This window comes from Grammomys surdaster, unplaced genomic scaffold (genome assembly GCF_004785775.1).
Source record: "Grammomys surdaster isolate TR1022 unplaced genomic scaffold, NIH_TR_1.0 100, whole genome shotgun sequence".
In the NCBI taxonomy this organism is placed as follows: domain Eukaryota; kingdom Metazoa; phylum Chordata; class Mammalia; order Rodentia; family Muridae; genus Grammomys; species Grammomys surdaster.
Genome location: NW_021604579.1, coordinates 12398226 through 12426034, shown reverse-complemented (window position 1 = coordinate 12426034; position 27809 = coordinate 12398226). Strand labels below are relative to the sequence as shown.

Below are 27809 nucleotides of genomic sequence, written 5' to 3'. Positions count from 1 at the left end.
GGCATGGGGTGTGGAGGGTAAGGGTGTGTTGGGAATTAGCAGCTAGGAATGTACAGAAATGGACCAACTGAAGGCACAGGAGAGTGGATACAGACACCATGGGCAGAATGCAGCTGGAGAGTTGCTATTAGTGGCACATCTGGAGAGCTAGTGAGGTCCCTGTCGCAGGATGCTGAGCAGGCGACCTGGTAGAGGAGACTTAGCTCCACCAAGTCTGAGACTTGTGGCCTCTAGCTCAGGGCTGTACCCCTGCATTCAGTTGCTCAGCACCCACTGCTGTCATCCTACGGGTCCACCCACTCTACTCTCTGAGGCAAGAGCTGGCGCTGCTATAAAATGCCTATTCTATCTTATGAATGAGGAAATTGAAGTGGCACACAATGGGGTCTAGGCTCAAGGGGCTGAGATTAGAGTCTGTGTTCTCTTGGCCACAAACCAGGTCTGTAAACTTGGACCACATCTGCTTCTGCCTCTGGCCCTGTGTTTGCCACACATGTTCTCCCAGCTGTCAGCTGTTTGATCCCAGCACACTAGCTTAGAGGTTCTGTTCCAGTCTGGATATTGGCCTCCCCAGTACCTCATGGAGAGAACTATAGGAACCAGCCATGCATAAAATGTGAGACATAATAAAGTGGGGTTTATTTAAAGCCAACTACTGCTCACACAGCAACAGATGCATGAACAGCACCCAGCAATAGACCCCTTGTTGAATGCCTGCTGTGAACCCAGCGCTGGTGGAGACCCTGAGCAAAGCTCGCTGGTTAGGGGCCAGCTTCACAGCCTTGCTGGAGACCTGTAACTCTCCTGCAGCCTGAGCTCAACCTGGGCTGGAGCTTGCAGCACTCGATCCAGAAACAGGCCCCTGAGCGAGGATGATGCTCTCGTAGCTGGGTGGAGGTGAGAGGGATGTTGACCCCAGCCGGGCATCCCCTGGGGTGTGGCACTGGAGGTCTTCTTCAGGTTGCACGGGGAGTTGCAGGGGACCCTCAGCCAGTGGGCAGTACACGGTCTCCTCGTAAGTGGGAATGGCAGCCTCCTTGGGAGACCTGTGGGAACAGGAAAGAGGCTGTTAGCAGGACCAGCTCAAAAGTCTCTCGCATGCCAGGGAGACACGGGAGTCTCCTTATGAAGCTTGCCAACATCAGCTCTCCCTCCTCCTCATACTCCTCCACCTCTGTTCTCTTCCTGCACTTCTTGCTGCCACCACTCCCCACTTTGAAACTCCCTGGGACATCTTTTGCCCTGTCTTCTTGTTTTCCACAGAGCCTCCACACTACTCTTTGATGTCACTGTGCTGACACTCCGTCTTGAGTGTCTAAACGCTGAGAGCAGATGCTTCTGGGAGCAGGGAGTTGTAAGACTGAGTGTTGGTCCATGGACATAAAGGCTGCCAGATGACTGAAATATCGTTTGTAAAGTTACAGTTGTGATGTTCAGGCCAGAGTGTGAGGCCTCCAGTTATCTGCCCATCTGGATGCTTGAGACTTAACATGGGAGTTTATCAGGTAATTGCTTACCCTTGCATGCCTCCAGGGGGAGAGAGCTCACTACTTACCAAGTCAGTCTTTTACTCTACACTGCTGCCCACCCCTGACTCTCCAGCCTACCCTTCACACCTAAACAACCGAACCACCTCGAAGCCGAAGCCGTGTTAGGCAAAGACTGGGTCCTCAGAGGCCGCCCCCCATCAGGCTTTGCAGGCTGCATTCCACAGACAGGTGTCCTGCATCTGAGCCCCTGTGGACCCTCTCCACAGAGTTAGTGCCTTTCCCCATCCCAGGTCCCTGAGCTGGCTGCCACTCTCATGGCAGGCCACCAGGAGGCAGGCTCACCCTCTTGGTCTCAGAGAAGCTCTGCAGGCCCTGGATTTGAATTAAGTGTGAATTTGGAAGGAGGGGGCTGAGGACCTTACTAGGAGACCTACAGCCGAGTATCAACCAGTGCTTACCTTCCTCTGAGCTCCTGCCAAGCCTGATGATATATGCATGTTATCTCAGTATGCTACAGTCAGAGGCAGCAGGATTTGTGTTTGAAGCCAGCTTGGATTACATACCAAGTTCAAGGCCAGCTAGGGCTACCTAGTAAGACCGTGTCTCAACAAATCAGGGGGAGAAAAAAAAAGTGGGTGAGGGTGCTGAGAAGCTATGTTTCTGGAAGCAACACACTGAATTCTATTGATGTGTAGCCTGGGTTCTGTTTTCACATTCTCTGGGCCTCTTTTTCCTCATCTGTGAAGTGGGGCTAATACTTGCTATATGCATCCTAGATGCAGCAGAAGAAAGGCAGACAAAGGGTTAACAGCCCAGAGAGGAATGAGGGCCACAGGGCTCCCAGGGCCCTCTTCTCCCTTCAGATCCACCTCCCAGACATGCCCTGCCCTCCCCAGATTATCTGGGCTGATTCTGGGTCTGCATGTGGCAAACCAGAACCTTCCATCCATGCTTTGTTCAAATTCAGAGCCTGCAGAGCTGCTCTGAGATCGGGAGGGTGAGCCTGCCTCCTGGTGGCCTGCCGTGAGGACGGCAGCCAGCTCGGGGACCTGGGATGGGGAAAGGCTGTAACCCTGAGGAGAGGCCCACAAGGGTTCAGATGCAGAGATCCCAACATGTGGCATCCAGGAGGCTAGGGCTCAGGAACCACAGGAGTTCAGCCCACAGCAGGAAGTTTGCTTCGAGGGCAGGTGTGCAGCGTCCCTGAAGCCAGTGCCTGCCACCTCAGAAGCTCATCAAACTTAACTGTCCAAGGTCATGGGCCAGAAAATAAGAACTCAGGGAATCTGGGCCTTTGCAAGGTCCTGTCCTAGTGTATGGGAGGCTCCTAGCACACTCTCAACACAAAGCTCTGTGGTTGTGGGGTGTGGTCATGCACAGAGACCAGGACAGCCTTGTTAGGGCAAGAGACAGGCTTCATGCTAACCCCAGTGGCTTTCTGTTGAGAGAGCAAACCCAGTAGAAGAGGAGTACGCCCCACCCACCGCACAGAGGAATGGGTGAAAAGCACATCGGCTAAGTGTGCAGCCCAGCCCTCTTCTCTGAGAAGATGCTTACCCAGTCCATGCTTACCCAGCACTTCATCCATTTGTAAAGCAGGGCTAATCCCTACATCCTCTCTGTGAGCAGCCAAGGCTCAGGCCTGTGAAAGACTAAGAGTGCGATAAAGAAGAGCAGAGGAAGCTAAGGGTGCGGGCCTTGTGTCGTGCACACCCACCATGGTCGCCTCTCAGAGCCCAGCAGCCTGCTGGAGGAGAGAGGGGGGATGATGGTTGATGGCAAGGATGGGAGATCTTGGCAAGATCTACAATTACCTAGGAGACGAAGCTCTGGGAATGTGTGTGGGTGCAGCATCCCACATGTTTAGTGTACCATCCCCTGGGCTGAGGTCCTGCACTGAACAGGAAGAACCAAGTGAACCTAGCCCCACTCATCTTTCTGCTTCCTGACTGTAGACACATGACCAGCTGCCACCACGCCCTCCCCACTATGGCGGGATGTACCCTCAAACCGTGATCCCAAATAAACCCTTCCTTGAGATTCTTTTCAGGTATTTTGTCCCAGCAGTGAGCTGATACAGAAGGCCTGCCCTTCCTCCCGCCATGACTGACAGATGAGGCATCAGGTGTGACTTGGGAGATCTAGGGACATTTGTAGACATTCAACTTCTGACAGAAAAGGCAGAGACAGAAAGTTGGCCTTCAGAGCAGGCCCGACACTGTCTGCTGTGCTCACTGAGGGACACAGGAGCCTCTGCCCCTGCCACCAAATCCAGGGCTGACGGTCAGTTGCCAGGTGAGATCCTAAGGCGGAATCTTTTCTGTCTTGTCCCTGATGTGCTATCAATACTAGACAGAGGCAAGGAAGAGCGGGGAATCAAGGCCTACTGTGCTTAGTCAGTGTTAGACAGAGGCAAGGAAGAGCGGGGAATCAAGGCCTGCTGTGGACCGAGGAACGCCCAAGCCAACAAAGCCAACAGATGAAGTGCCTAGTTCTAGCTACAGCCAGGTAACCCCAGGCTACAGGATGCCTCCCATGGGGACAGGAAAGTTCAGACAAACAGATGGCTTCCTCCATACTCAGTCACACCAGTTTCTGAATCTGAAACGTGGGTCTCAGAGCTGGAAGGGCCCCCTTCCTACTTCCTGGCAAGGGGAGTTATTTATCCTGCTTAACTGGCTGAGGATGAAGTAGCCCGCTTAGCCTGCAGCTGCGGCCTGGGTCCTGTTGAGGCAACACTGCTGTGTGTACAGACAACAGCAACACCTCTGCACTCTGGCTGGGCTGGGCAGGCCAGGAGGACAGGCTGGCATGGTTGTCAGAGTCCAGCTTGTATTATGTGCAGGTAGGGCATTCTCGGTGAGACAAATTTCTCATCTGAGAAAAGCAAAGTTTATCTGGATACAGTACCCTTCTCTCTGATGGTCTCTTAAAACCAAGGCTCAGGCTAGCCTGGAACTCAATTGTTTTATCTCAGCCTTCCAAGTGCTGGATTGCCGGTGTGCCCTACCATGTCTCACTTGAAGTCTGGCTATTGGCCTATGTAGTATCTATTGAATGTTGTGTCTGGCCTCAAGCAGCCATGGGGTGATAGCAAGATACTCCAGAAAGCACTGTCTACCAACAAAGGAAAGAAAGACATCCAGGTAGACCCCTAACCAGCTCCAAGGAGCACAGGCTAGCTCTTACTGAGCTGATATCAGCTCTTATGGAGCAGAAGTACAGAAGCCATAGTCTTGCAGACCACAGGCTCACCCCTGTGAGCTGCATGTAACAGAAAAGGCCTCCTTCCTACAGACAGCAATGATGGCTCCCGGTGACATAGAGGTACCAGCAGGCAGAGGGTGGAGAATGCACGCAGGCTCCAGATCCAGGGGATGCTTTGTAGAATAAACAAGTACTCAGTGAGAATACGCATGGCCAGCTTCCTGACAGGGCAAAACTGGACCCCAGACATGAAACACAGATGCACACATACAACATACATAGACCACTGCATGTCTATGGGGATGGGCTTCCAAGATGTGCTGAGAAGCTGGGCATGGTGGTGCATGTCTGTAATCCCAGCCCTTGGGACAGGAGGATCACACATTTCAGGCCAGATTGGCTTACAAAGTAAGGCTCTGTCTAAAAAAAGGGAGTGAGAAAGAAAAAATGTCCAAAGGCTGGGGGATAACGGCAATGGAAAAACAGGGTGAGAACGGTTTTGATGCAATCGTTTCTTTCTACCTTCATTCAACCCCCACCCCACCCCCACCCAACCCCCCACCTCACCCCACCTACACCCACCTTTGTAGGTCAGAAAAAGTTATCACTTGTAACACAGCTACTGTGTGCCAGGCACCTACTGTGAGCTGCTTCCTCACATCAGCTCCCTCATTGTCCCTGGTGTCTCCTGAGTCAAGCAGCTATGAGAGCACTGGTTCCCAACAAGGTGACTGGAATTTAAATCCCAGTTCTGACATATAGCTGGATATCCTTACACAAATTATTTAAGGTCTGTGTGCCTGGCTTCCTCCTCCACAAAAGAAGTCCTGGCTACGGCAGCAAGATATGGAAAAGGCACTCAGTGCAGTACCTACCTGGCCCTGGCCAGTGCCCTCTTGTTTCTCAGGGACCTTTCCTATGCTGGATTCTTGACCCCTGTGCTTCTCTGGTGAGCTTGGCTGCTGCCTCCACCTGCAAGGCTTCCTAGATTTTTCCCTGTCTCCATAGGACTATGTCTGGACTCTCACTACTCTGGTTTGTCATTTGTCTCTGTCATGGGGTTTCCACATCCTGGGGACACAGGTCAAGGCCTTGTCCAGTGGAGGAATCTCATGAGAATTTGCTAAACAAATATTGGCTACTGTGACTATGATGGATCACCCCAAGTCCCCACCCTGCTCCACTGACCTGTAGCTCTCCCTCTCAGGAGACTCCACAGCAAGGTGATACAGGTCTCTGGAGAGTCGGTAGAGGTCCCCCTGGCTTGACTTCTTTGTCTTTTCCTGGATGGACCAAAGCAGGCCAAAGAACAGAAGCATACCACCCATGCTACAGCAGAGGAAGCTGACAGACTTGAGCAAAGTCAGGGGCATCTCAGGCAATGGCTGTTTCATGGTGGGGGCCAGTGAGCCAGGCTGGACCGCTGCATTACCTTCGCTCCATGATGCAAAGCAGAGTGTCCCCACCACCAGGACCACTGTGCCACCGACCATCATGCAGTTACGCACAGTGGAGGCCACTCGGCCTCTGACGCATGTCTACACACAGAAAGAGAGAGCATCTGAAGAAATGGTCAGCAAAATATACCAAGACCTCGGAGAAATCTTCTGACTTATACCTCAGTCTCCTTACCTGTGAAGACGATGCCCACTCACACAGGCCTACTTTGATGGTCACAGAGAAGCTGTTTTAGGTTCCTAGCATCACATCTGGGATGCAGTGGGAACTAAATAATGTAATAATAAATATGCCACCTTCGTTCTGGGCCTCTAAAGAGGCCTCGGGGACCTTGGCCTGATAGGTAAATGGTTCCTATGGTGGACAGTTTGTGGAGAGTCCAGGCCTGGCTGGTTGTGGCTTGCTTCTCCTCCCCTAGTCACCGCCACTGCTGCACATGGTCTAACTCTTGTCCCCATGTAACCAAAGATATAGGGGTATGAGGAACAGGACAAGTGTGAGTGACAGCACTGGGAATGTGAAGTTAAATGTGGTGCCATGCAGCAGGACTTCTCCAGGACATGTACACAGCCTGGTTTACCACAGTCACAGCACTGAGAGAGCCTACAGTCCTAACCGTAACAAAACAGTGCACGAACTATCTAATGACCAGGGGATGGAGTAATATAAACGCAATAAAAAACTGAGTTCAGGGCTGGAGAGAGAGAGCTCAATGGTTAAGAGTACTGGATACTCTTTAAAGGACCTGGGTTCAGTTCCTAGCACTCACATGGTGACTCAGATGAAATATGACACCCTCTTCTGGGCTCCATGGATCATGTGTGATCTCTTCTGCATGCAGGCAGAAGCAGAATACCCACACCCTTTTTTTTTTTTTTTTTTTTTTTTTTTTTTTTTTTTTTTTTTTTTTTGAGACAGGGTTTCTCTGTATGGCCCTGGCTGTCCTGGAACTCATTCTGTAGACCAGGCTGGTTGGTTGTGAACTCACAGAGATCTCCCAAGCTCTGGGATTAAAGGCATGTGACACTACTGCCTGGCATACCCACACATTTTTAAAAAGATTTATTTTAAGTTGGACTCAGCATGAATGCTTATCAGAAGGAGAGCACACATGTATTTCACTCTTTTGAATTCATATGAATCATGGGAAGAGGAAGGACTTAGAGAAAATATCGCACGGGGAAGCTGCGGGAAGCAAGCCTGGCCCTAGGCCTACAGACCAGAAGAGGCTGGCACTGGTCCCCAGTGCTCACCCCTAAGCCACTGCCCCAGTGAGCCTTCTATGTGGTGCCTTCCCATTACATTCCTGCAAAGGTCAGCATAGCCCTTGCTTGGAAAACTTCTGACGACCCCCAGGCTTTCTAGGAGCATACTACATACCTCTTAAAGTTGTCCAGTCCTTGCCTTCTCCTCTAACTAAGCCAGAGAGTTCCCTGAACCACTGAGTCACCAGCTTCATATAGAGATGCTTTGGAATGCAGTTCTTTGTTGGGAATGAGCCTTTCAGAAAGCTCATCCTGCCTCCAATCAAGGCAAGGTGACAGACCCATTCCAAACAAGGTGGGACTAACCAGCTTGGAGAAAGCACCAAACGGGGCAGCAGAGGGAATCCTGGGCCTGCAAACAAGGTGACGGGCCCTTCCACCTTCAATATCTTTGACTCCTATAACCAAGGCAGGTGGGTGGCACAGATGAATGGCCATTCTACAACTGAGGAGACACAGCCCAAACTAGGGAAGACTCTTTCATCAAAACCCAAACAGTATAACAGGGATCCATGTATCTTGATATGGGTGAAAGGAAGGGCTCCCTGGCAGGGAGGGTGTGTCTTCCAACCCCTTGGGGGCAGACAGGAAGCTCTGCTGCCCCAGAGAAGGTCCACCACATCCTGGCACTGTGCCAGGGCCTGCCAAGCCAGCTCGAACTCCACTGTTGTGCCAGGCTCCCCTTGTCCCATCCTAACTTCAACTTGTGCCACTTGGAACTTCCTCCTAGACCTGTTACTCCTTCTGACTGGGTCCCCACTTCACCCCTGTTCAAAAAAGAAACCAATATCCCTTCTCATAGAGACTGTGCTCACCTCCCTCCAGTCCAGGGAAGCTCTTCCCACCAGGAGGCTTTGTCCATGGCACCCTCCTCATGGCCCGTCAGTTAACTCTGAGACCTTGACTGAGCAGGCTTCTGACACCCACATCTTTGAGTTCACAATCTGTCTGTCAGGGCTAAGAGGTTGTGGAGTTGTGTTCAGCAAGTTGTATCTGAGGCCTGAATTCATGGAGCTAGCCCCTAGTCAGACACTACCAACTTATCTAGTGTCTCAGTGACTAAGTGCACCCCGTACTCCCAGTCATGAGTACTCTACCACGTCGGGAGGGAAATGGACCAGGAAAGTACCTACTCTCCAGCTATCTACTGCAAAGGGTTCGGTTCAAATCGGGAGAAGAAAGCCCTGTTGCCATCAGAAGAGGAAGAAAGGAGCTGCGCCTGCACCCAGACCGACAGAGACGAGGAGAGCCTTGCAACGTTCCTGCTCCTGTCCCACAAAGACACTATAAGATCACCCTACACACTTGTTTCTGTAGAAAGGTAACTATCTGAACCCACACCCACAAGCTTCAGAGAAAACGGAGCCAGGCTCAGTGCAGTGGCGTTAGACAGCAGGAGTAGGGAACCAGGTCACTTCTGCTGGGTCCAGGTTAGAAGAAGGACCACACCCTTAGCAGAAGTTGGAGTGTTCTCAAGGGAGAGAGACAGGATGTTCGCACCCACCTCGCATGCAGCCATCGGGCTGGTCTAGGAGAGAGCCCAGTGCACTAGAAGGCCTGGTGGCTGAGCTCTGCAGGTGAGTGAGCATCTGGGGGGTTCTGGTAGCTTTCCACAGCTGCACCCTTGGCACTTCACCGGCTCATTGAGGACCCTGCTTTCGTCCACAGTAAGGCTGAGTGAGCCCTCAGTGAGGTTGTTTCTTCTTTCCTTGTCACCCCACCCAGCAGCTGGGAATCCCACTGGGAAGCCATCCACTCACTGTCTCCTAGTCCTTGGATCGTCACTAACTACCTCAAGGACTCTGGTGGCCCGCTTCAGTGCTTCCTCGCAGGCCAGTGTCCAACAGGCCCCTCCTAACCTTAAAGGGATAGTCTAATGGGGGCGGGGACACAATTTCCCAGACAGGAGGAAACTGCACAGATGGAACTTGAGCCTAGAGACATCCAGGCGGGGTGGACTGTGGGAAACCTAAGCCAGGATCCCCTCACACCTGTTTCACAGGAAAAAGAAACCGAGGCTCTATAAGGGAAAGCCACTTATCCAACTGTTTCCCGCACCCTGCGTTGACAGGGCTAGAGAGCAGCTTCCCAACCCTCCCTTACTCTCACCACATTCCAGGACAGCATTATCAGGCAGAGGACCAGCTTGGAGTGCTCCTTCCCGGAGGACACTGCCTTCTAAGAGAGAGGGGCCAGGAGCTGTGGTATGGCTATCCCTGAAGCCCCTCCTCCTGCATCACCCAGTGTGAGTGTTAAGTCACTTAGGGTAAATGCCTATTGTTTTTATGAATAGGTAGTTCTGGGAGCCCAGGAGAAGGGTTAGCTCAGTTTGTGGCCCATGTCTGTGGGAGGAGCAATGGGCCACAGCATTCCACAGAAGGAGTAGTGTACGCTAAGCTGGACCAAGTCATAGGAAACTTGTGACTGAAGAAAGATTCCACTCAGAGTGCCTGAGTTCTTTGAGCGTTAATTCCTCCCTCCGGTGAGGTCCCTTGTACTTTCTTCCTCGTTGTGTGTGGTCTGCATAGATGTCACCATTTTGCAGCAGAAAACATGCCTGGAGAAGGCTGAGAAGCTGAGTGGCTGAATGGAGACAGGCACTTCTGGCTTTGCCACACCCCATCAAGACAGCCTGCGGGTGACTAAAGGCGGCCAGCAGCTCCTTGGTGCTATGCTTAGATGTAGGTGGGGGAAAAGGAGGCCATGACACTTTCGGCTCCGTTAATTTCAGCTGTGCAAGTATCCACACACACAGGGTGTGTCCCCTCCCTGCCTGTTATCCATAGGTGAGTCACTGCATGGTAAGGTTGAGGTCCAGCCTGGATCTTTTTTGACCCTGAGTCTCTGGTTAGAAAATGAAGGCCTTAGCTGGGAAGTTGTGGTTCCTGGCTCCGGCCATTTACAGGCTAGACATACCTGGCCATGTCCTCTGTAACATGGAGATCCAGAGACCCCTCCCCAGGATGGCTACTGGGGTTTAATGAGACCTTCCCTCTCCCAGAGAAGCTGGTTTGTATACACTCTTGCATTACACAGTGGCTCAATGCATGACTCTCCCCTAACCTGTGGAGACCTCCCTAACAACCATGAGGCTTTGGATTCAGCCAGTCACCCTTCCCTAGGGACTCCAGGGACTGGAACTGAATAAATTTGGAATACAAAGAACTGGGCCAGTTCTGTCTCCATCTTCTGCCTCCTTACCCCCTTCCAGAAGCTGGGATAGCCTTGGTTAGCTATAACGCCGGGACATGCTGCTGAGTGCTGTGGGCCAGTGTACATTTGCACATCTTCTTTGAACAAGTAGCCTAAAGAACTCACTTTTACAAAACTGATTTCAGATCCCAGATTTAAAACAAAACAAAACAACCTCAAGCTGTCCCTTTAAGACTAGGAAGGCTAGGAGAAATGGTTCCTTAGCAACGTTGGGTTTTCCCCAAACTGTACTAGGTTCAGGACAAGGATTGGAATGCATGTTGGTTTGGAGTGCATGATCCCAGGGGTTCATAGCATGAGCTAAGACACAGCTGCACCCCGCTGAAATGGATGGCCTACCAGGAGCCCATGAGCTAAAATAGCTTAAACACCAGCCAGCCTGGGATCTTCCCAGGGAGCCGCTGAAGCACAGCTCTGAGCTGAGGGTGGATGTCAGCCGAGTCACACAGGCACAGTACAGAGTCTGCACTATCCCACAACAGACACAAGACACAGAAACAGGCAGATCTCTAAATTCTGGACCAGCCCGGTCTACACACTAAAGTCAGCGTGGAACCCTCTACTGATGCATACGACCACTTCCAAACAACAGTCTGGGATTCAAAATGACACACATTTTTTCCCTTAAAAGTGCTATATAGGTTTTTGCTTAATAATTAAGACTGTCCTTAGTAATTTAAATAATAAACACGAGCTGGAGAGATGATTCAGTGGTTAAGAGCACTTACTGCTCTTCCAGAGGTACTGAGTTCAATTCCCAGCAACCACATGGTGGCTCACAACCATCTGTAATGAGATCTGATGCCCTCTTCTGGGGTGTCTGAAGAGAGCGACAGTGTACTCACATACATTAAATAAATGAATAAATAAATAACTCTTTTAAAATAAATAAATAAATACACATCAATCTTATATTTATATAAAGAGAAAGGGGGATATGGGTATGTTTATCATTTCAAATTAAAAGATAATGCTTTTCTGTTGCCAAAAAGCATTTTCCCTAGGAAAGATATATTCTGCTGGCCAATGTGGGGACCCAGAATTGGGACTGGGGCAGAATTGTTTTGCTTTTATTCAAAAACAAAAGCTATGCTCACGAGAGTTAACATGGGGTAGAGTTTCACATTACTCTGTGTGGCAGCTTTTCTCCTTGGGATGTGGGCCTCCCACAGGAGAACGGATGGCAGCTCTTGAGAGCTAACTTAATGGATGTCACACACCACTCCCATGGGAGATCTGAGTACAGCTCATCCTAGCACGTGACACACACCCAAGTCAAACACTCTCAACAGATACATGACGGCTTGGGAAGGTGCTTGTACAGTAAATGGAAGGGAGTTTGAATGAAGTTGGATATGGAGAAGAATATTAGGTTAAGAGACAACAGGGTCAGATAAATAGTTCCACATAGATAATTATCTCTAAAGAAGGGAGAAAGAAATGAGAATAGATATAAATGTTTTCAAGGGTACATAGATAATAATTAAATAAATCCAGGCCTTTGGTCTCAATACTTGGGAGACAAAGGCAGGTACAGACAGGCTCCTTGTGAATTCGAGGCCAGCCTAATCTACAGAGCAAATCCAAGTCAGCCCAGACTACACAAAGAGACCTTATCTCAAAAAAAAATGATGATGATGATGATGATCATATTAATAGTAATAGCTTATGTTCAGTAGTTATGATGATATTACACATCCTCTATGAGAGGGGTCAAAATAAAGCACACCTAAGTAGAAAAGAGGCTGCTGAACTAAATCAATCTGTATTTCTAATGACTGCCAGACAAAGACTCGGTGTGCTGGGAGAGAGGCTGTGCATTTGTGTTAACAAGAAAGAAGAAAAGGCTTTGGACTCCTTCCAAAGTAATAAGGATCAGATTTGATAGAGAGAGGCTCCCTGAAGATCTCGGCTGCAGTCAGGAGAAAATCAAAATGACCAAACGCACTGGTAATGTATATTGTTAAATCTTCTATGAAACAACTCTGAAACTGGCTTGAACATATGTATCTTTCCATCCAGAACTTTAGCTTACATGGCCAATAAATCTTGTTGGCTACAGGGTTTTCATGACTTATTACTACATACCATCCTTTCATATGGCATGAATGGAGATTTATATTGTAGTTTGATTACACGATCAAACTGACTTCTAAAGAAAGACAGTTCTCTTTCACCTGTTCAAACAAAGAGCAGGAAATAATCCCTAATTGATCTGTGCATCCTGTACATCCCATACAAATGTCTTTATAAAACTATATGTTGCTTGAAAGTTTTGTATATTGCAGAATAAAGGACCAGAAGGGCAGCCCTGACAGGATTCATCCTCGAAGATGCTGAGACCTGCTGTTCCAGATCCCTGCTTGATCCTGCCTCAAACTGATGCTATTTCCAGAGTCTTGCTTCTAGAACAGCTTCAAAAAGGACTGCTAATCACAGATGATTCCAATTCATCCAGCCTTTCAGACTGTTCCAATCAGGACTTCAATTAAGCCCTAAACTTTCTCAGCACATAGAGACTGGACAACAAATGCTACAGCTAGAATTCTTTTGACTTAATCATTTTCTCAGTTTGCTTTTGGGTCCCTAAACAGGAATCCTTCACCCCAATTCAGCAGAAAACAATTATAAAAAGACCGTCATCCCAGTTCCTTAAGTTGGGGTGCATAGTTTTGGTCATTTTTTGAGTTATAGATCTGTTGTCATTTTAAGGGATGATTATAAAAAATTATGGTCTTGGACATGGAGAAAACAAAATAGAGAGTTTAGACTCAGGAATTTCTATCTTTCCTTTCCTCTTCTCTATCCTTCTTTCTTAGATAAAGGATGAAGGTTGAAAAGAAAAAGGGGGGATGTAGAAAGATAAGAAATTAGACACATAGGAGTTGATTATTGAATCTATTCTTAAACCAAAAAACATTTTGTAGCCATAATCACCCATTGGTTGAGGTCTTTCTATTTTGATGCAGAATTGAGGTTAAGTTTGTTACATTCGTACAATTTTTTTTTGTATATTGGTACAGATTTGAAATTTTCATTGGTATAAATCTTTGTATACTGATACAAAAATTAAGATTAATTTTGTTACAATATGATTATATGTGTGATTCAACTCTTATATAGGTATTATGCCTATGCAATTCATTTTAAAAATACAAGGACTAGTCCCAGTAATTTTAATAGCTACTATTACAAAGTGTTTAGGGTAGTTAAATAATGCAAGTTAATAATCAATTAATCAAACTCATGGTCATATTAGATTGTAGTCTCGATTCTCTCAAAAATATACATGCTGTTGATTGTTCATATATGCTATAATTAGATAGTCTTCAAAAGCCTCAAAAATTCACTGAATATGGCATTTATAATTGTTTCATTATTCAAATATCTTCTGACTATGAGACAGGTCTGCTCCTAGCATTACCACCATTCCATTTCAAAGATGATGAAAATCAATAACCTCCCTATGGAGTTGTGGCAAGCTAGCCACCGGGCAAAGAAAATACCCATGCTTCAACTACAAACAAATCTGTAGAGAAAGGACAAAAGGGCATAGGGAAGTCAACTGCCAAGCTCTGCCATGACAGGGTAAGCAAGTCCTGCATAATTTCTGCTTCACAAAAGGTCTGTCAGATACACTGGGCCAGGCTAAACATTGATGCTCCAACATTACAGAGACATAATTGGGGACTGTTCAGACAGTCAACTGTCTCTTCCAAAAATTCTATAATTTTTAGAAGCTATGTTCCTGCATTTCCTACATATTCAGGTAATATTTATACCTTCTTGGGTTTCTGATGGGGTTGAAGACTAGATACAGTCTCACACTTAAATTTAAGTTGTTTAGCATTTAGGAAGATGTTTTAGGCTAATATTGAAAAATTAGGATAAAATTAAGGATAAAATTAGGATAAAAATTGATTTAAATACAGAACTCTAAACTCACCAGGATAGGATAGATAATAAAATACTTTCTCCTGAATTGTCAAATATAAACAGACTAAACTTTTCAAATGTATCTCTTACCTAATGATTTTCATATTGTTTCATAATTGTTCCTACTGCATACTGTTTATTAAAAAGGGGGCAATTGTTGAGGCTTGGTCTTTTGTTATGTATTGTAATGCTAAATACTGTTTTCTAAGGCCTGGTTTCTCCCAGGAACAAGAGAATCTGAACATACACAGTGATACTATGTAACCTTACCCCCCAAGTTATCCCTGATTGGTGAATAAAGATGCCTACAACCTATAGCTGGGCAGAAGAGAGATAGGTGAGGTTTGGGTTCCCAGGGTTGAGGTATCAAGGAAGAGAGAAGGTGGAGGGAGGACAAGGTGCCATGGGGTAGGTGAGTTATTAAAAAAAAAAATGGCCATGAAGACTGGCCAATTGGAGTTAAGAGATGGAACATGGCAAGTTATAATGTGGGGTTATTGATAGCGAAGCAGACAAAACAGCATAGAGGGTGAATCTCTGCCCAGCTCTAGTGCATTAAAGGCATATTACAAGTATAAAGGTTATGTGTCTGTTATCTGGGAACCGAATCATCAAAGGTGGTGTAGAAACCCATTAATACTAAAAGTGGACTACAACGAGCCTGAGGCTTTCCTGGCACCAGGAGGTTGACTCAGAGGAGAACATTGGTCAGCAACTTTTGCATCAAGGGCACTGGAAAGGGGGCTATTTTGTAGCTATTCTTTATCTATTACCAGGCAAATGTTCTTCCTCTTGTTAATCATGGAGGTACCATGAGAAGTGCTTGGCCCGAGGTTAGAGAGGATGGAGAGAAGAGTGGCTAAAAGCTACATCCTTAGGATCTTCCAGACTTTTCCATCTTTCCTACATTGTCTTCTCTTCAATCATAGCCTAAACTGCTGCCCTGCCTCTGTCTGGCTCTTCCCTGAAGCTGCCTGCCTCTCACAATGTACCAGCCTCCCACCAGCCCCTCACCTGGATAGACTTGCCTCCATTGTCCCAAGAGTCATCCCAGCTGCTAAGCATCCATGATTTTGTGATCAAGATCCTGGCCACATCCCAGCCTCACCTCCTCACACCCCTATCCTATATCAGCTCAATGTCACCATGTCCAAGGTATAGTGCCACACCTTAGCCACAAAGATTCAGCTATAGCAGCTGGCCACTGAGCCCCAGGGATCCTCTCATCTCCAACTCCCCAGCACTGGAATAACAAGCAAGCTTGCCATGCTCAGCTTTTTACACGGGTGCTGAGGAGTAACCTTGGGTCCTCATGCTTGGAAGCACTTTACCTTCTGAACCATCTACCTGGTGCCTACATATGCATTTTTCATTTAACACTATTCTTTTTCATTTTTACTTATTTTCAATAAATGTGCATTGGTGTTTGACCTGCATGTATGTCTGTGTGAGGGTGTCAGATCCTCTGGAACTAGAGTTAAAGACAGTTGTGAGCCGCCATGTGGGTGCTAGGGATTGAACTCTGGGACCTCTAGAAGAGTAGCCAATGCTCTCAACCACTGAGCCATCTTTCCAGTCCCCATTAATACTATTCTAAACTATGTGTGTGGTGTGTGTGGTGTGTTTGGGGTGTGTGTGTATGTGTGTATATTCTAATTCTTTGCTTACATGTTTGCCCCCCACACACTGACAGCATCTCAAAGACGAGTGTGGACATCTTGTAGTTTGTCCTTTATCCACTGTCATGCCATTTCAGAGCAGCCCACAGCAGGCCTTTGAGACCAACTATGAACAGCATGAGCTGTGGGGTGGTGAATGCCCTCTATCCCCTTCCAACAGTACAATACATCTCAAGGTCAATCAGCAGTGCAGAAAAAGTCAAGATAGGTCGGGGGTGCAAGTGTCTTTAAAGAATGAGATTCTGGGTTCTGGCTTCATCTAAGCTATGACTCAAAGCAGGTCTCAGCCTGAAGAGGCTTGCCTACTCTCACCTTCCCAAAGGATATTTAATAGTGTATAGAAACATCTTTGGTTATGCTAGCTGTGGTGATAGTGGGGCTGCATCTCGTAGCAATCCTCAAGGTACAGGACAGCATCTTCATACAGAAGTTCCCACTGTCAGGTGGAGAGGAGTTCAGCTCTTGGTACGGTTCTGGAGGTCCAAAGGTTCCAGCCCATGTCCTGCAGAGAAACTCTAATACTTCTTCTGAGGAGAGAAGGAGTAGGCCTCTTAGCAAGTGAGGGATGGAGTTACAGCTCTAAACAGTAACTTAGAACATCCTCTCTCTCCTTAGGGACTTTCAATGAAGAAAATCCAGGATTCTTAGCTTCAACACAGAAAAGAATTTCAGGACCAACTACTATAAAACAGAATTGGGTTTTTCTTGGGTGTCTTTAACATAGATCTTAAGCACATGAGTTCATAGAAAGAGAGATGCTCAGAGAAAGAATGAGACATACCCAAGCTTGGGCAATGGCCTCTCCAGGTAGAGACCTGACTGTCTTTCTGATGGCTGTACAAATAACCTTGTGGCTTCCTAGGCTGCCCTGCTCAAAGTGTGTGACTTATAGCACAGTTTAAAGGCTAATAGATTTTCTTTTACGAACAAAGTTGTAGATGAATTTATGAGTGCTGAGTGTCCAGATTCAGAAATGAGGTGGAGTAATAAAAAGACCAGGCAGCTGTAGGTGGTCTGGCAGTGTGCTTGCTGCATTTGACACCTTTGATTGGGTTATCTTCAGGAAACTCCTGCATTGCCTCCCTAAGCAATATGAGCTGACTGGATTGTCTTTAGGAGAGTCCAGCACTGTCTCTCCATAGTCAGTGTGAGTTTTCTCAGTATATCTGAAGCTTCCTGACTCCCTCAGCAGCTACCAGGATGACGGGCCTTTTTTCTGTTCCATGCTTTCTGTCTTGTCCTATGACACCATTATCTTTCCTACTTTTCTGCCCTACCTCAGGTCCTAGGCACAGCCAGCATAAACCTGTACCGTTCATGTTAGTCTTTGATTCTGGGCTTTTTACACTACCTTTCTTCAGAGAAAAGCCTGGGGTGGAGGGAGGGCAGAGGGACATCTTAAAAGCCTGTCCTGCTTTGACTCAGAGACTCAGAAAAGCGAGTCACCCAAAGTCACAGAGACCCTTCAGCACAGCTAGGACCCAGACTCGGAGTTCTAGAGTCCAAGGTTCTCTCTCTGCCAATATGAGACAGTCACCCATTTCTAGAGATTTCGGTGAGGCACCCAGAAGGGTGGAGAAACTGTGGCTACAGATCACATCTGACAAAACAGACTGGCCTCTTCCCTCCCTCCCTCCCTGACTCCCTCCCTTCTTTCTTTCCTTCCTCCTCTCTCCTCCCTCCCTCCCTTCCTCTCTCCTTCCCTCCTTCCTTCCTTTCTTTCTCCCTCTCCTTCCCTCCTTCCCCCTCTCCCTTCTTTCTTTCCTTCTTCCTCTCCCCTCCCTCTCCTTCTTCCCTCCCTCTCTCCCTCCCACCCTCCCTCCTTCTTCCCCCCTCCTTCTTCCTTCCCTCTTTCTTCCCTCCCTCCCTCCCTCCTTCCTTCTTGGTGCTGGGGATCAAGCCCAGGGCTTCCTGTATACTAAGCAAACACTCTGCCACCAAGCTACATGCCAGTCCCGAGTGGTGGTGTTGATCTGTATCCTGAAAACAAGAATTTTTTCATTTTGTAAGATAAAAAGGCTGTCATGAGGTGAAGTTGACGCACTCTGATCCTGGGGAAATGCCTTACAAACCAAGGATAAGCTGTCTCTCCAGCAATGGGTGCTCTATGAGCTTTCTACATCACACGGCAAATTATCACAAAGGTATCTGCTTTAAATAAAATTTATTTTATTATCTCTTGGGATATAAGTCAGATGCCCTGGTGGGTTCAACAAAGTTTTCTGCTCAAGGGCTCTCAAGAACAAAGCCAAGGTGTTGGCTTATCAGGAGGCTGAAAAGGGATCTACTTTCAAGGTTTTTCAAGGTGCTGGCTGAGCTGAGGTCCTTGTAACTGAAGAACCACAAGCTTGCTTTTGTTTCTGTCCAGGGCTGCTCTGTGCTCCTGATGAATGCTCGTAGGTCCTGCCCACAGTCCCTGAATCTAAACCATGGAAACTTTAAGTCCCTCAAATCCAGTCCAATGGATGCATCCAGACTCCCTGCTTGCCCCAGCTCCCTCTGGGCAAAGAGAAGCGTCTGTAATTATGCTAGACCACGCCCCCTCCTAGCTCAACAGCAGCTGCTTAGGGCTGTTAATGCAACCACAGACCTCTCCTGACCAAGTAGCATTGTATCCTCATGGAATTGGCACCAGAGGGAAGAGGATGGGAGAGCCATCTCAAAATTCTGCCATCTCAGAATTCTGCCTACCATGGATACTGTGCCAAGGAACACTGAGACTCTGTCGAGACACACCGGACATAAAAGGTGCATGCCTTCTGCAGTGTCAGAAGGCTGGGTGAGGACTACCAGGTGTCACATGGGCAGATGGTATGTTCACAGGAACCCAGAATCAACCCAGATGGTGACATGGTCCTGACTCTGAGTATTTCTTATTGGTGACACTGCAAAAAGCACCTCAGATGGTTATCAGACACACAAGGTGTCCCATAGGTAAGCATCCCAGAGGTAGATCACAGCACACACAGGATTTCAGCAGAACCCAGAGGTAAAAAAGGACCTAGGCTCAAAGTAAGCCCTAGTCACTGAAGGGCATGTCCTTCCTATGCAGACAATGAACATAGTTTTAAGGTTTAGCATAAACCAGATTGTTAAAGATGAATAAATGTCAGCAACCACAGACCGTCTGCCAGATGCCAAACATCATGCTACCAGCGTTATGTTCTTAGATCATAGAAGCCTTAGTCTTGCATGGGAAGTGTCCTGTTTACAGATTTATTGAGGTATAATTCACATAACATAAAACTCATCCACCTAAAATGTACCATTAAGTGTCCTTTAATACATTCAGAGCTGTGCAGCTATGGCTATAATTGATTGTCCCTAGAGAGAAGATCCACGTCACTCAGCATTGTGGCTGAGTGTCTTCACTCTCCAGAGCTTGTAATCGGTTTTCTGCCTTTGCAGATTTACCTGTTCCAGATATCTAGAAACCATAACATATAAGGTGAAGTCCGGCTTCCTTCATTTGATATGTTTTCCAGATTCATTCATGCTTTATCATATCAGCATTGGATTGCCTCTACCTTTTGGTTGGCATAAACACTGCTGCTGACGTTCATGTCCAAGTTTTTCATAACACTGTTTTTATTTCTCTCAGGTATATCCCCTGGGGAGGCATGGACTAGATGATATAGTTAATTGTATATTCAACTAGATGGGGACTGAGGCTCAGAGAAGTCAAAACAGCTATTCAGGATCATCTAGAGAGATCAGGTTTAAACTCAAATCCACTCACACAGAAGCTCTATGCCCTCCTCCCTTCAGGTAGGCATTAGGTACCTCCAGGACCACCACCCCCTTCCTGACCTGGGAGTTCTCTGAGATCGAGGATTTCAGCTGTTAGATAAGCTCCCCTGTCCCATAGAAGAGGCTTCTGTGCACATAGGGGCTCCTCATGATCACTTATATGAAGGGAGAGAGAACCTGTGTGGGTGACTAGAAGGAAAGTTTCAGGAAACCTCCAGATTCCTGTTGTGTTAGTTGACCCAGACTTGGAGTCAGGATGAACTTCTCAGACTTTTGGAGCTAAAAAGAGACATGCCTTTTCCCAGAAGACCCATGACTGGTCATCTCTGATGACCCTGACAACTCCTGGAATTCTGCATATTCGCAGAGAAGCAAGAGACTGGTGCTCAGAGTTCATGGTCTAAAAAGGAAAGCACTGCCAGTGAGTAAGAAAGGATTAGAAACGTCGAGGCCACAGCTCCCTTGGAACAACCCAGCCTACTGCTTATTCTAGGTTCTGGGAAGTCCCAAAGCGAGATTCCCAGAAGACCAGGAGCTGGGAGGAGATGCAGGCTCACTGGTGCTACATGAAGGGCTGGTGGAAGCTTTGGATGCAAAGGACACCTGAGGTGCTCAGAAATCTGCACAGTTGCTTAGTTCAGGACCTGCTGCTGTGTTTGTTTCTTTTCCAGATTCTGGAAGCTGCTGATTTTTTCTTTGGAACAACTGAAGGACATTTAATTATTGTAGCTGTCTGGGCAGCTGAAGAAAACTTGGTTAGCCAGAACTTATATTCTAAATAGAAAAATCAATATTTTACCCATAAGTCATCTAAAAAGCACAGTCAACTTTTATGGTTGCCACTAAAGTGCCCTGTCTAATTTAAGATTTTACTGCTGTGAAGAGACACCATGACCATGGCAGCTCTTATAAAGAAAAGCATTTAATTGGGACTGGCTTACAGTTTTAGAGAGTTAGTCCATTATTGTCAGAGCAAAAAATATGGTGGCATGCAGGCCAACATGGTGCTGGAGAAGGAGCCAAGAGCTGTACATCTTGATCCACAGCAGAAGGAGAGTACCACCCTAGACCTAGCTTGAGCATCTGAAACCTCAAGGCCACCTCAACAGTGACGCACTTCCTCTAACAAGGCCATACCTCCTATTAGTGGCCTTCAAAGACATGAGTCTGTGGAGGCTATTTCTATTCAAACCACCACATTACACTCCTATCCCAAAGGTTTGTAGCCATATTATAATGCAGAAATGTATTCACTCCAACTTAAAAGGTCCCCAAGTCTATAACAGTGTCAACTTGTTTAAAAGTTCAGTCTCTTGAGAGACTCATACTATCTGCTATCTCTTAACTGTAATCTCCAGTAAAATCAAAAAGCAGATCACATATTTCTAACATATAATGGCACAGGATATACATTACCATTCCAAAAGAGAGAAAAGGGAGCACAATAAGGAAATTCTGAACCAATGCAAAACCAAACACCAGCCGGGCAAACTCCAAACTCTACATCTCCATGTCTGATGTCAAAACTCTCTTCAAATCTCCAACCCCTTTCATCTTTGCTGAATGCAACATACTTATCTAGGGCTTGTTCTACTCCTGTAGCAACTTTCCTTGGCAGGCATCCCATGGCTCTGGCAATTCCAACATTTTAGAGTCTCCAAGACAATCCAGGCTCTATTTTCATAGCCTCACACACAGGTCTTTCTAGACCTCCACTCAAGGACACTTGTAATACACACCTGGCCTCAGCTGCTTTTGTTAGTCATGGAGGGTGATTCCAGAACCCCTTCTATCTTGACTCTAAAGCCATATGGCTGAAGCTGCCAAGTTCTGTTGCTTATTGGGTCTAGAACATGGCTCCATTCATTCAGTTTCACCTGCATTAGCTTTCTGGTTTTTATGGTTTCCTTCACTGGTTAAGCATGGCCACCCTATAACTCTCTTTGTAGAGCAGGCTGACCTTGAACTCAAAGATCTACCTGCCTCTGCTTCCTGAGTGCTGAGATTAGTGTGTACCACCACACCTGGCCCTAAGCTTTTCTTTCATTCTTTTTTACAAGTCGGAAGGAAGCTCAGCAGGGTGAGATCTTGCCCTAAGGTCTCCATTCTCTTTATTCCTTTAACATCAGGCTTTTCTTTAATCTATTCATCTCCTTGCCCATAGGATTTAGCTTCATTCCACTTCCTTGTACCCCTTTCTTGAACCACACATTTTCTATTTTTCCTTGCTCACTTATTCCTTTTCATTATAGGTTTGCATAAGACTGGCCACTAATAACCACATGACAGAGTCAATAGTAGGCTCTTTTGATATTTCCTCTGCCAATGCAATTAACTCAGAATTCCTCAATTTAGCCTGTGAAAGACTTTTCAGACAAGGCTAGAAAGCAACCATATTTTTACCAAAATATCACAATAGTCACATTCTTCTAGTGCACATACTAATATTCTTTTTCTCTAAAACCTCTTGAACTAGGCCCCCATAGTTCAAATGACCCTCAGCACACTGTCTTCCATGCTGCTGCTAAGCTTCACTTAAAGCATTCAACTGCTTTTCTAATCCAAAGTCCCCAAATCTACATTCCTCCCAACAGAAGAATGGTCAGGCCTATCACAGCAATACCCCATACCAACTTCTTAGAGTTTTATTCCTCTGAAGAGACATCATGACCACAGCAACATTTAACTGATGCTAGCTTACAGCTTTAGAGGTTTAGTCCATTATTGTTATGGTGGGGAACATGGTAGTGTTCAGGCAGATGTAGTGCTGGAGAAGGAGCTAGAGTTCTACATTTCAATCCACAGGGAGCATAAGGAGACTGCCACACTAGGCCTAGATTGATCATATGAGTCCTCGAAGCCCACCTCCACAGAGACATATTTTTTTCCAGCAAGGCCAACATACTTCCTAACAGTGCCACTCTCTATGGGTCAATCATTCAAAGACATGAGTCTATAGGGTTATTCTTTTTTAAACTACCACATACCCATAAGCATCTACTTAACAAACTACTATGCATTTCAGCAAAATCCAAAGAACATAAGGGCCACCTAATCTAAAAAGCTTATCTCAGTGGGTGTCACTGACACTCAATTGTACTATACGGCATTGAATATACCTTCTATTTTCTTCTAAGAAGTATCTTATAAGTTACACAGAAATGAAATGCTATATGTGTACTGAGTACAGGTACTATTTAGCATACTATAAGTCAGACACAAGCCAGTTTGAAATTCATCCTAATTATTAGGGTAGCTGCTGCCTGTCTGAGTGACACATGGAGAAGAGGAGGTAGTAGCTATAAGTAGCCTTCCTGGTGGATGTCCTACCTTCTTGACATGTAAGACTCAGGAAGTGAATGTGGCCCACTGTGTGCAGTCAAGCCATCTGTCAATCAATGAAGCATGAACAAGCCGATTGCCTGTGCCTATGGCCTGAAGCTGTAATGACTGCTCTGCTCTGGAAAGTTTACACAGATACATCTGTGGCATGACCACGCTTATTGTGACCATCTCTGTTTGCCTTGCTGACGTAGCCACAGCTGACAGCATGATCTAACCTCAATCCATTCGTGCTTATCAGCTTTGAATTTCCTAGACTATATTTTCACTCACAGTGTGAGGAAGAGGCCAGTATAATGCCAGTGTGGCATGACCTGTGGAGAGAAGGGTCAGAACAAGACAGCCTGGTGCACACCCCAAGTACTCAACATACACTCCATAACTGAAAATTTACATGGTGCCCACAGCATCTCACCAGACAGGTACTGCACTAGGCAGTTGTCTTTGTTTTTCTATTGCTGTGATAGAATATCCTGACACAAATCACCCTAAGGGAGAAAGGATTTATTTGGGCTCTGTCCACGATGGTGGGGGAGTCAAGGTGGAAAGGACCCTGAGGCAACTGGTCACAGTGCTTCAAGGACCCATGAGCATAAGTGTTCCACCTCTTTAGCCTGTTTTATGTAGTCCAAGATCCCTGGCTGGAGAATAGTCCCACACATACCTAAGGAGAGTCTTCCCACATCAACTAACCTAATCAAGACAGTCTTCCCAGCCATGCCCAGAGGCCCATCTCCCATGTGATTCTAGATTCTGTCAAGTTGGCAATTAACACTAACCATCACAACAGTGAGCCTTAGGTCACTATCCTGCATGTCATAACAACTCAGACAATGACAATCTAGATAGCACAGGATATCTGATTTTTATTTATATCTGTATGGGATACACATATGTACATGTACACATGCATATGTGTACACACACATGTGGAGCCCAGCAGTCTACTTTGGGTGTCATTCTTTGGGAGCCATCCACCTTGTTTTCTGAGACTGGGCTTCTCATTGGACCTCAGACAATAGGCTGGACTAGCCATCAGGCCTCAGGAGTCCTCCTGTCTCCATTTTCCCAGTTCTGGGATGACAATCACATGTCACCATGCCCAGTTTTTTCTTACATGGGTTCCAGGATTCAAACTCTGGTCCTCATACTTGTACTGCAGGCATTTTATCACGTGACCTATCTTCTTGGCCCTTATTTGTTACTTTGAATACCTACAATAGTTCTTTCTGCTAAGTCAACTAGGATGAAACTGTAACCTGCCATGTGTCCTATTCTCTCAACACAGCACAACTGGGCTTTGTGTTGATCTTTGTCCTTCTCCCATACTAGCCCTGATAGCTTGGTGGCGTGTCTGTCACCTCATTACCTCTTTTATCTCTCTTGTGCTACCTCTGGGAATCTGACACCCCCAAGAGCCCCTTCTTTTATGCCAAGCACAGGTCATTACCACTTATCTTGTCTTCTAAAGAGAAAAGGTAGGGAGAGGTACACACAGCCAGCAACTCTGGCTTCTTCCTCCCTGTGTTCAACAAAGGAGAGAACTCTCCCACGCAAGAAATACAGAACCAGACTCCAGCCCTCACCATACCCTGTGGGAAGCTGGTGATCCTATGCCATGTGGCTAGATATCCATTAGCTATGCTCAAAGAGTAGTTCTTACTCCTCATTCCATGTCCAAGATAGAACCTCATTCACATGCATGCCAGCAGTTCCTAATTCTAAGCCAAGTTATTTTCTAGAAGGTTCCCTGGAGCCTTCTGTAGAACACAAAGGCACTGTACTGGATTTCCACCACCATCCAGCCATAACCAATAATCATGTCTACCGAGTTGTCCTTGGAAGTATATTCCATATCTACCCCTCTTCTCTGCATCCCCAAGCCCCTTATTTCTACATCTCTTCATCCCCCACCCCAACCCTGAGATCATGACAGCCTCATGACCCCTGCTCCCTCAGTTCACCTCACTTGGCTATAGCTAGACTACTCTTTGCCATCTCCCTACTGAAGATCCTGTCCCTTGTCTGGAACACAACTTGATTAAAGTTATGCAAAAATGCCCAGGTTGCGGTGGTGCTTGCCCTTAATCTCAGCACTTGGGAGGTAGAGACAGATGGTTGTCTATGAGCTCGAGGCCAACCTGGTCTATACAGTGAGTTCCAAGGTAGCCAGGGCTATCCAGCACAGCTGGCCTTATGTTGGTCTCTGTCCTTCTCCCATGCTTGGCTGCTTAGCTGTAACCTCGACACCTCTTTTGTCTTTCTTCTGTATGTACAGAGAAACTCTGTCTTGGGAAAACAAAACAAATAAAATAAAGTTATGTAAAACCAAGCTTAATTTTAGGATATTGTACTAAATCAGGGAGCTATAAACAGGACATTATTAAGACCTGGGTACCTTAACTCAAACACCTTCAGAATATTCACTTTTTATTTTCCGGTACCAAAATCAGTACCCAGGGTCCTCCAGGGGTGACATCAGGCCTTTGTGACAAATACCTAAGAGAAACAATTTAAAGGGAGGAGGGATTTATTCTCCCTGATGAGTAAAGAATAGTCAGTTCATAGGCTGCTAGCTCTGTGGTTTGTCGACATATAAGGCAGAAACATGGTGGATGCAGAGCATGGCAAAGGAAGCTGCTTACCTTACAGCTGACAGGAAGAAGAGAAAGATAGGAAGGAGATAGGCCAACTCCCAAGAGTATGCCCCAGTAACTGTGTCCCCCCAGGTAGGCACCACTAATTAAAGTGTCTAACACTTCTCAGAATAACAACACTAACTAGAGACCACACCTTCCATACACAAGCCCAAGGGAGGCATTTTATGTCAAATCATATCAAGTGTTCCTCCATTGAGCTACCCCCCCAGCAGCTAGGGAGACTTTGTTATCATGATGTACTGAGCGCACTGTCTTTTCATTCTTACCAGTCTCTTCAGAATTGGCAACTGCACTGGTTATGTTTTTTGTCAACTTGGCACAAGCTAGAGTCATCATCGGAACAGAGAAGTTCAGCTGAGAAAATGCCTCCATCACATTGGCCTATAGTCAAGCCTGAGAAGCATTTCCTTGATTGGTGACTGATGTAGAAAGACCCAACCCATGATGTGCAGTGCCATTCCTGGGCCGGTGCTCCTGGGAGGTATCATAATGTGAGTTGAGTAAGCTAGGAGAGGGTAGCCTAGGAAGCAGCTCTTCCATAGCCTCTGCTTCAGTTCCTGCCTTCAGGTTCCTGTCCTGACATCCCTTCATAATAGATCATAGACTGTAAGCCGAAATAAATCCTTTCCTCTAAAGCTGTTTTTGGTCCTGGTGTTTATAACAGCAATAGTAACCTAAATAAGACAGCAACCTTGTCCACTGAACACTCCACTTTCCTGGCTTGGTCAAACTGTCTCCCCTAAGTAGCAGCTACCACTCTTGGTTCTACAAAGCAACCCCAAGGACAGATGCTTGAATAAGGTGCCCATCCTTGGACTGGTCACTTGAGCCCAAGCAGTGAAATCATATAGCAAATACATGACTGTTAGGAGTCACTCCTGTATATCAGGACTGCTGTAATTGGACTTCTCCTCCAAAAACTCACGTTGAAATGTAACTGCCACCCTGATGGTAGTGAGAGATGGAACCTTTATAGAAGATGAAGTCATAAGGCACCACCACCTTTATGATGAATGGGGGCCATTTATCATGAGAATGGCTTTGTTATGATAGGCGTGGCTTTGCTATAAAACTAAACTCAGTTCCTCTGCTCTTTCTGCCCCTGCCATATTTCATCCAAAGCAAGATGTCATTAATTGCATAACACACTAGTTAGCATAGCACCCAAAAGGAAAGGTCCTGTTATCTAGACCTCTACCGTCAGTCTCAGAGATGGTCAACTTAGGGGGCAGATGCTTCTTTCAAAGTAACTGACTAGACTGTCAATGTGTGAGCTGTTTCAAACTCATTTTTCTAGTTAATATTTTCTAGTTTTTCACTGCTCCAATGATACTTTCCTCAAGAGGAAGGAACTATTATCTTCTTTCAGAAAGGAAGCAGGTTTGGAGAGATAGAACAACACCACTCAGACACACTCCCCCCCTTCTGAGAATTCCTCAGGGGAGTCACAGCCATGGCCTTTCACAGCCTGGCTTTTATTGCAGCCGCTTTCTCTGAGCACATCCAGAACCAGACCTGTTTAAACTCTGTGCTTGAGCCCAGATAAACTGGAAGCTGTTGCCAGTTGGAGTATCCTGCTGGCACATCCCTTGTCCTTCGAGCTCCTCCTCTTCTTGGGCCAGGCATTGCTTTCCTGATGAAGCTTTCCCAAAACAGATGAGCCCCTCCCTTTGGGGGGGTCCTACTCCCCATGACCAGACCTGCTAAGATAGATTTTTCACTGCTTTTACCCAACATGTGGTTTGGTGACTCACCATCAAGTATGTCCTTGATGCATTTGACTTGCACTTGACTGTGACAGTTAATGAC

At 46.6% G+C, this 27809-nt stretch overlaps 1 protein-coding gene across 2 annotated transcripts; it reads right to left on the bottom strand.

Moving 5' to 3' along the window:
* Nucleotides 1–610: 610 nt before the first annotated feature.
* On the bottom strand, nt 611–9238 carry Tmem61 (transmembrane protein 61). Of its 2 annotated transcripts, none has more exons than XM_028787251.1 (3): nt 8925–9238; nt 5886–6235; nt 611–1046 (listed from the first exon to the last, which is right to left on the bottom strand). In XM_028787251.1, the coding sequence occupies exons 1-3, from the start codon at nt 8937–8939 to the stop codon at nt 818–820; spliced, it is 594 nt and encodes a 197-aa protein (XP_028643084.1). In that variant the 5' UTR covers nt 8940–9238; the 3' UTR covers nt 611–817. The 2 variants fall into 2 exon arrangements, with proteins under 2 accessions (XP_028643084.1, XP_028643089.1); XM_028787256.1 differs by having other exon boundaries at nt 5886–6258; nt 8925–8943.
* Nucleotides 9239–27809: the final 18571 nt, after the last annotated feature.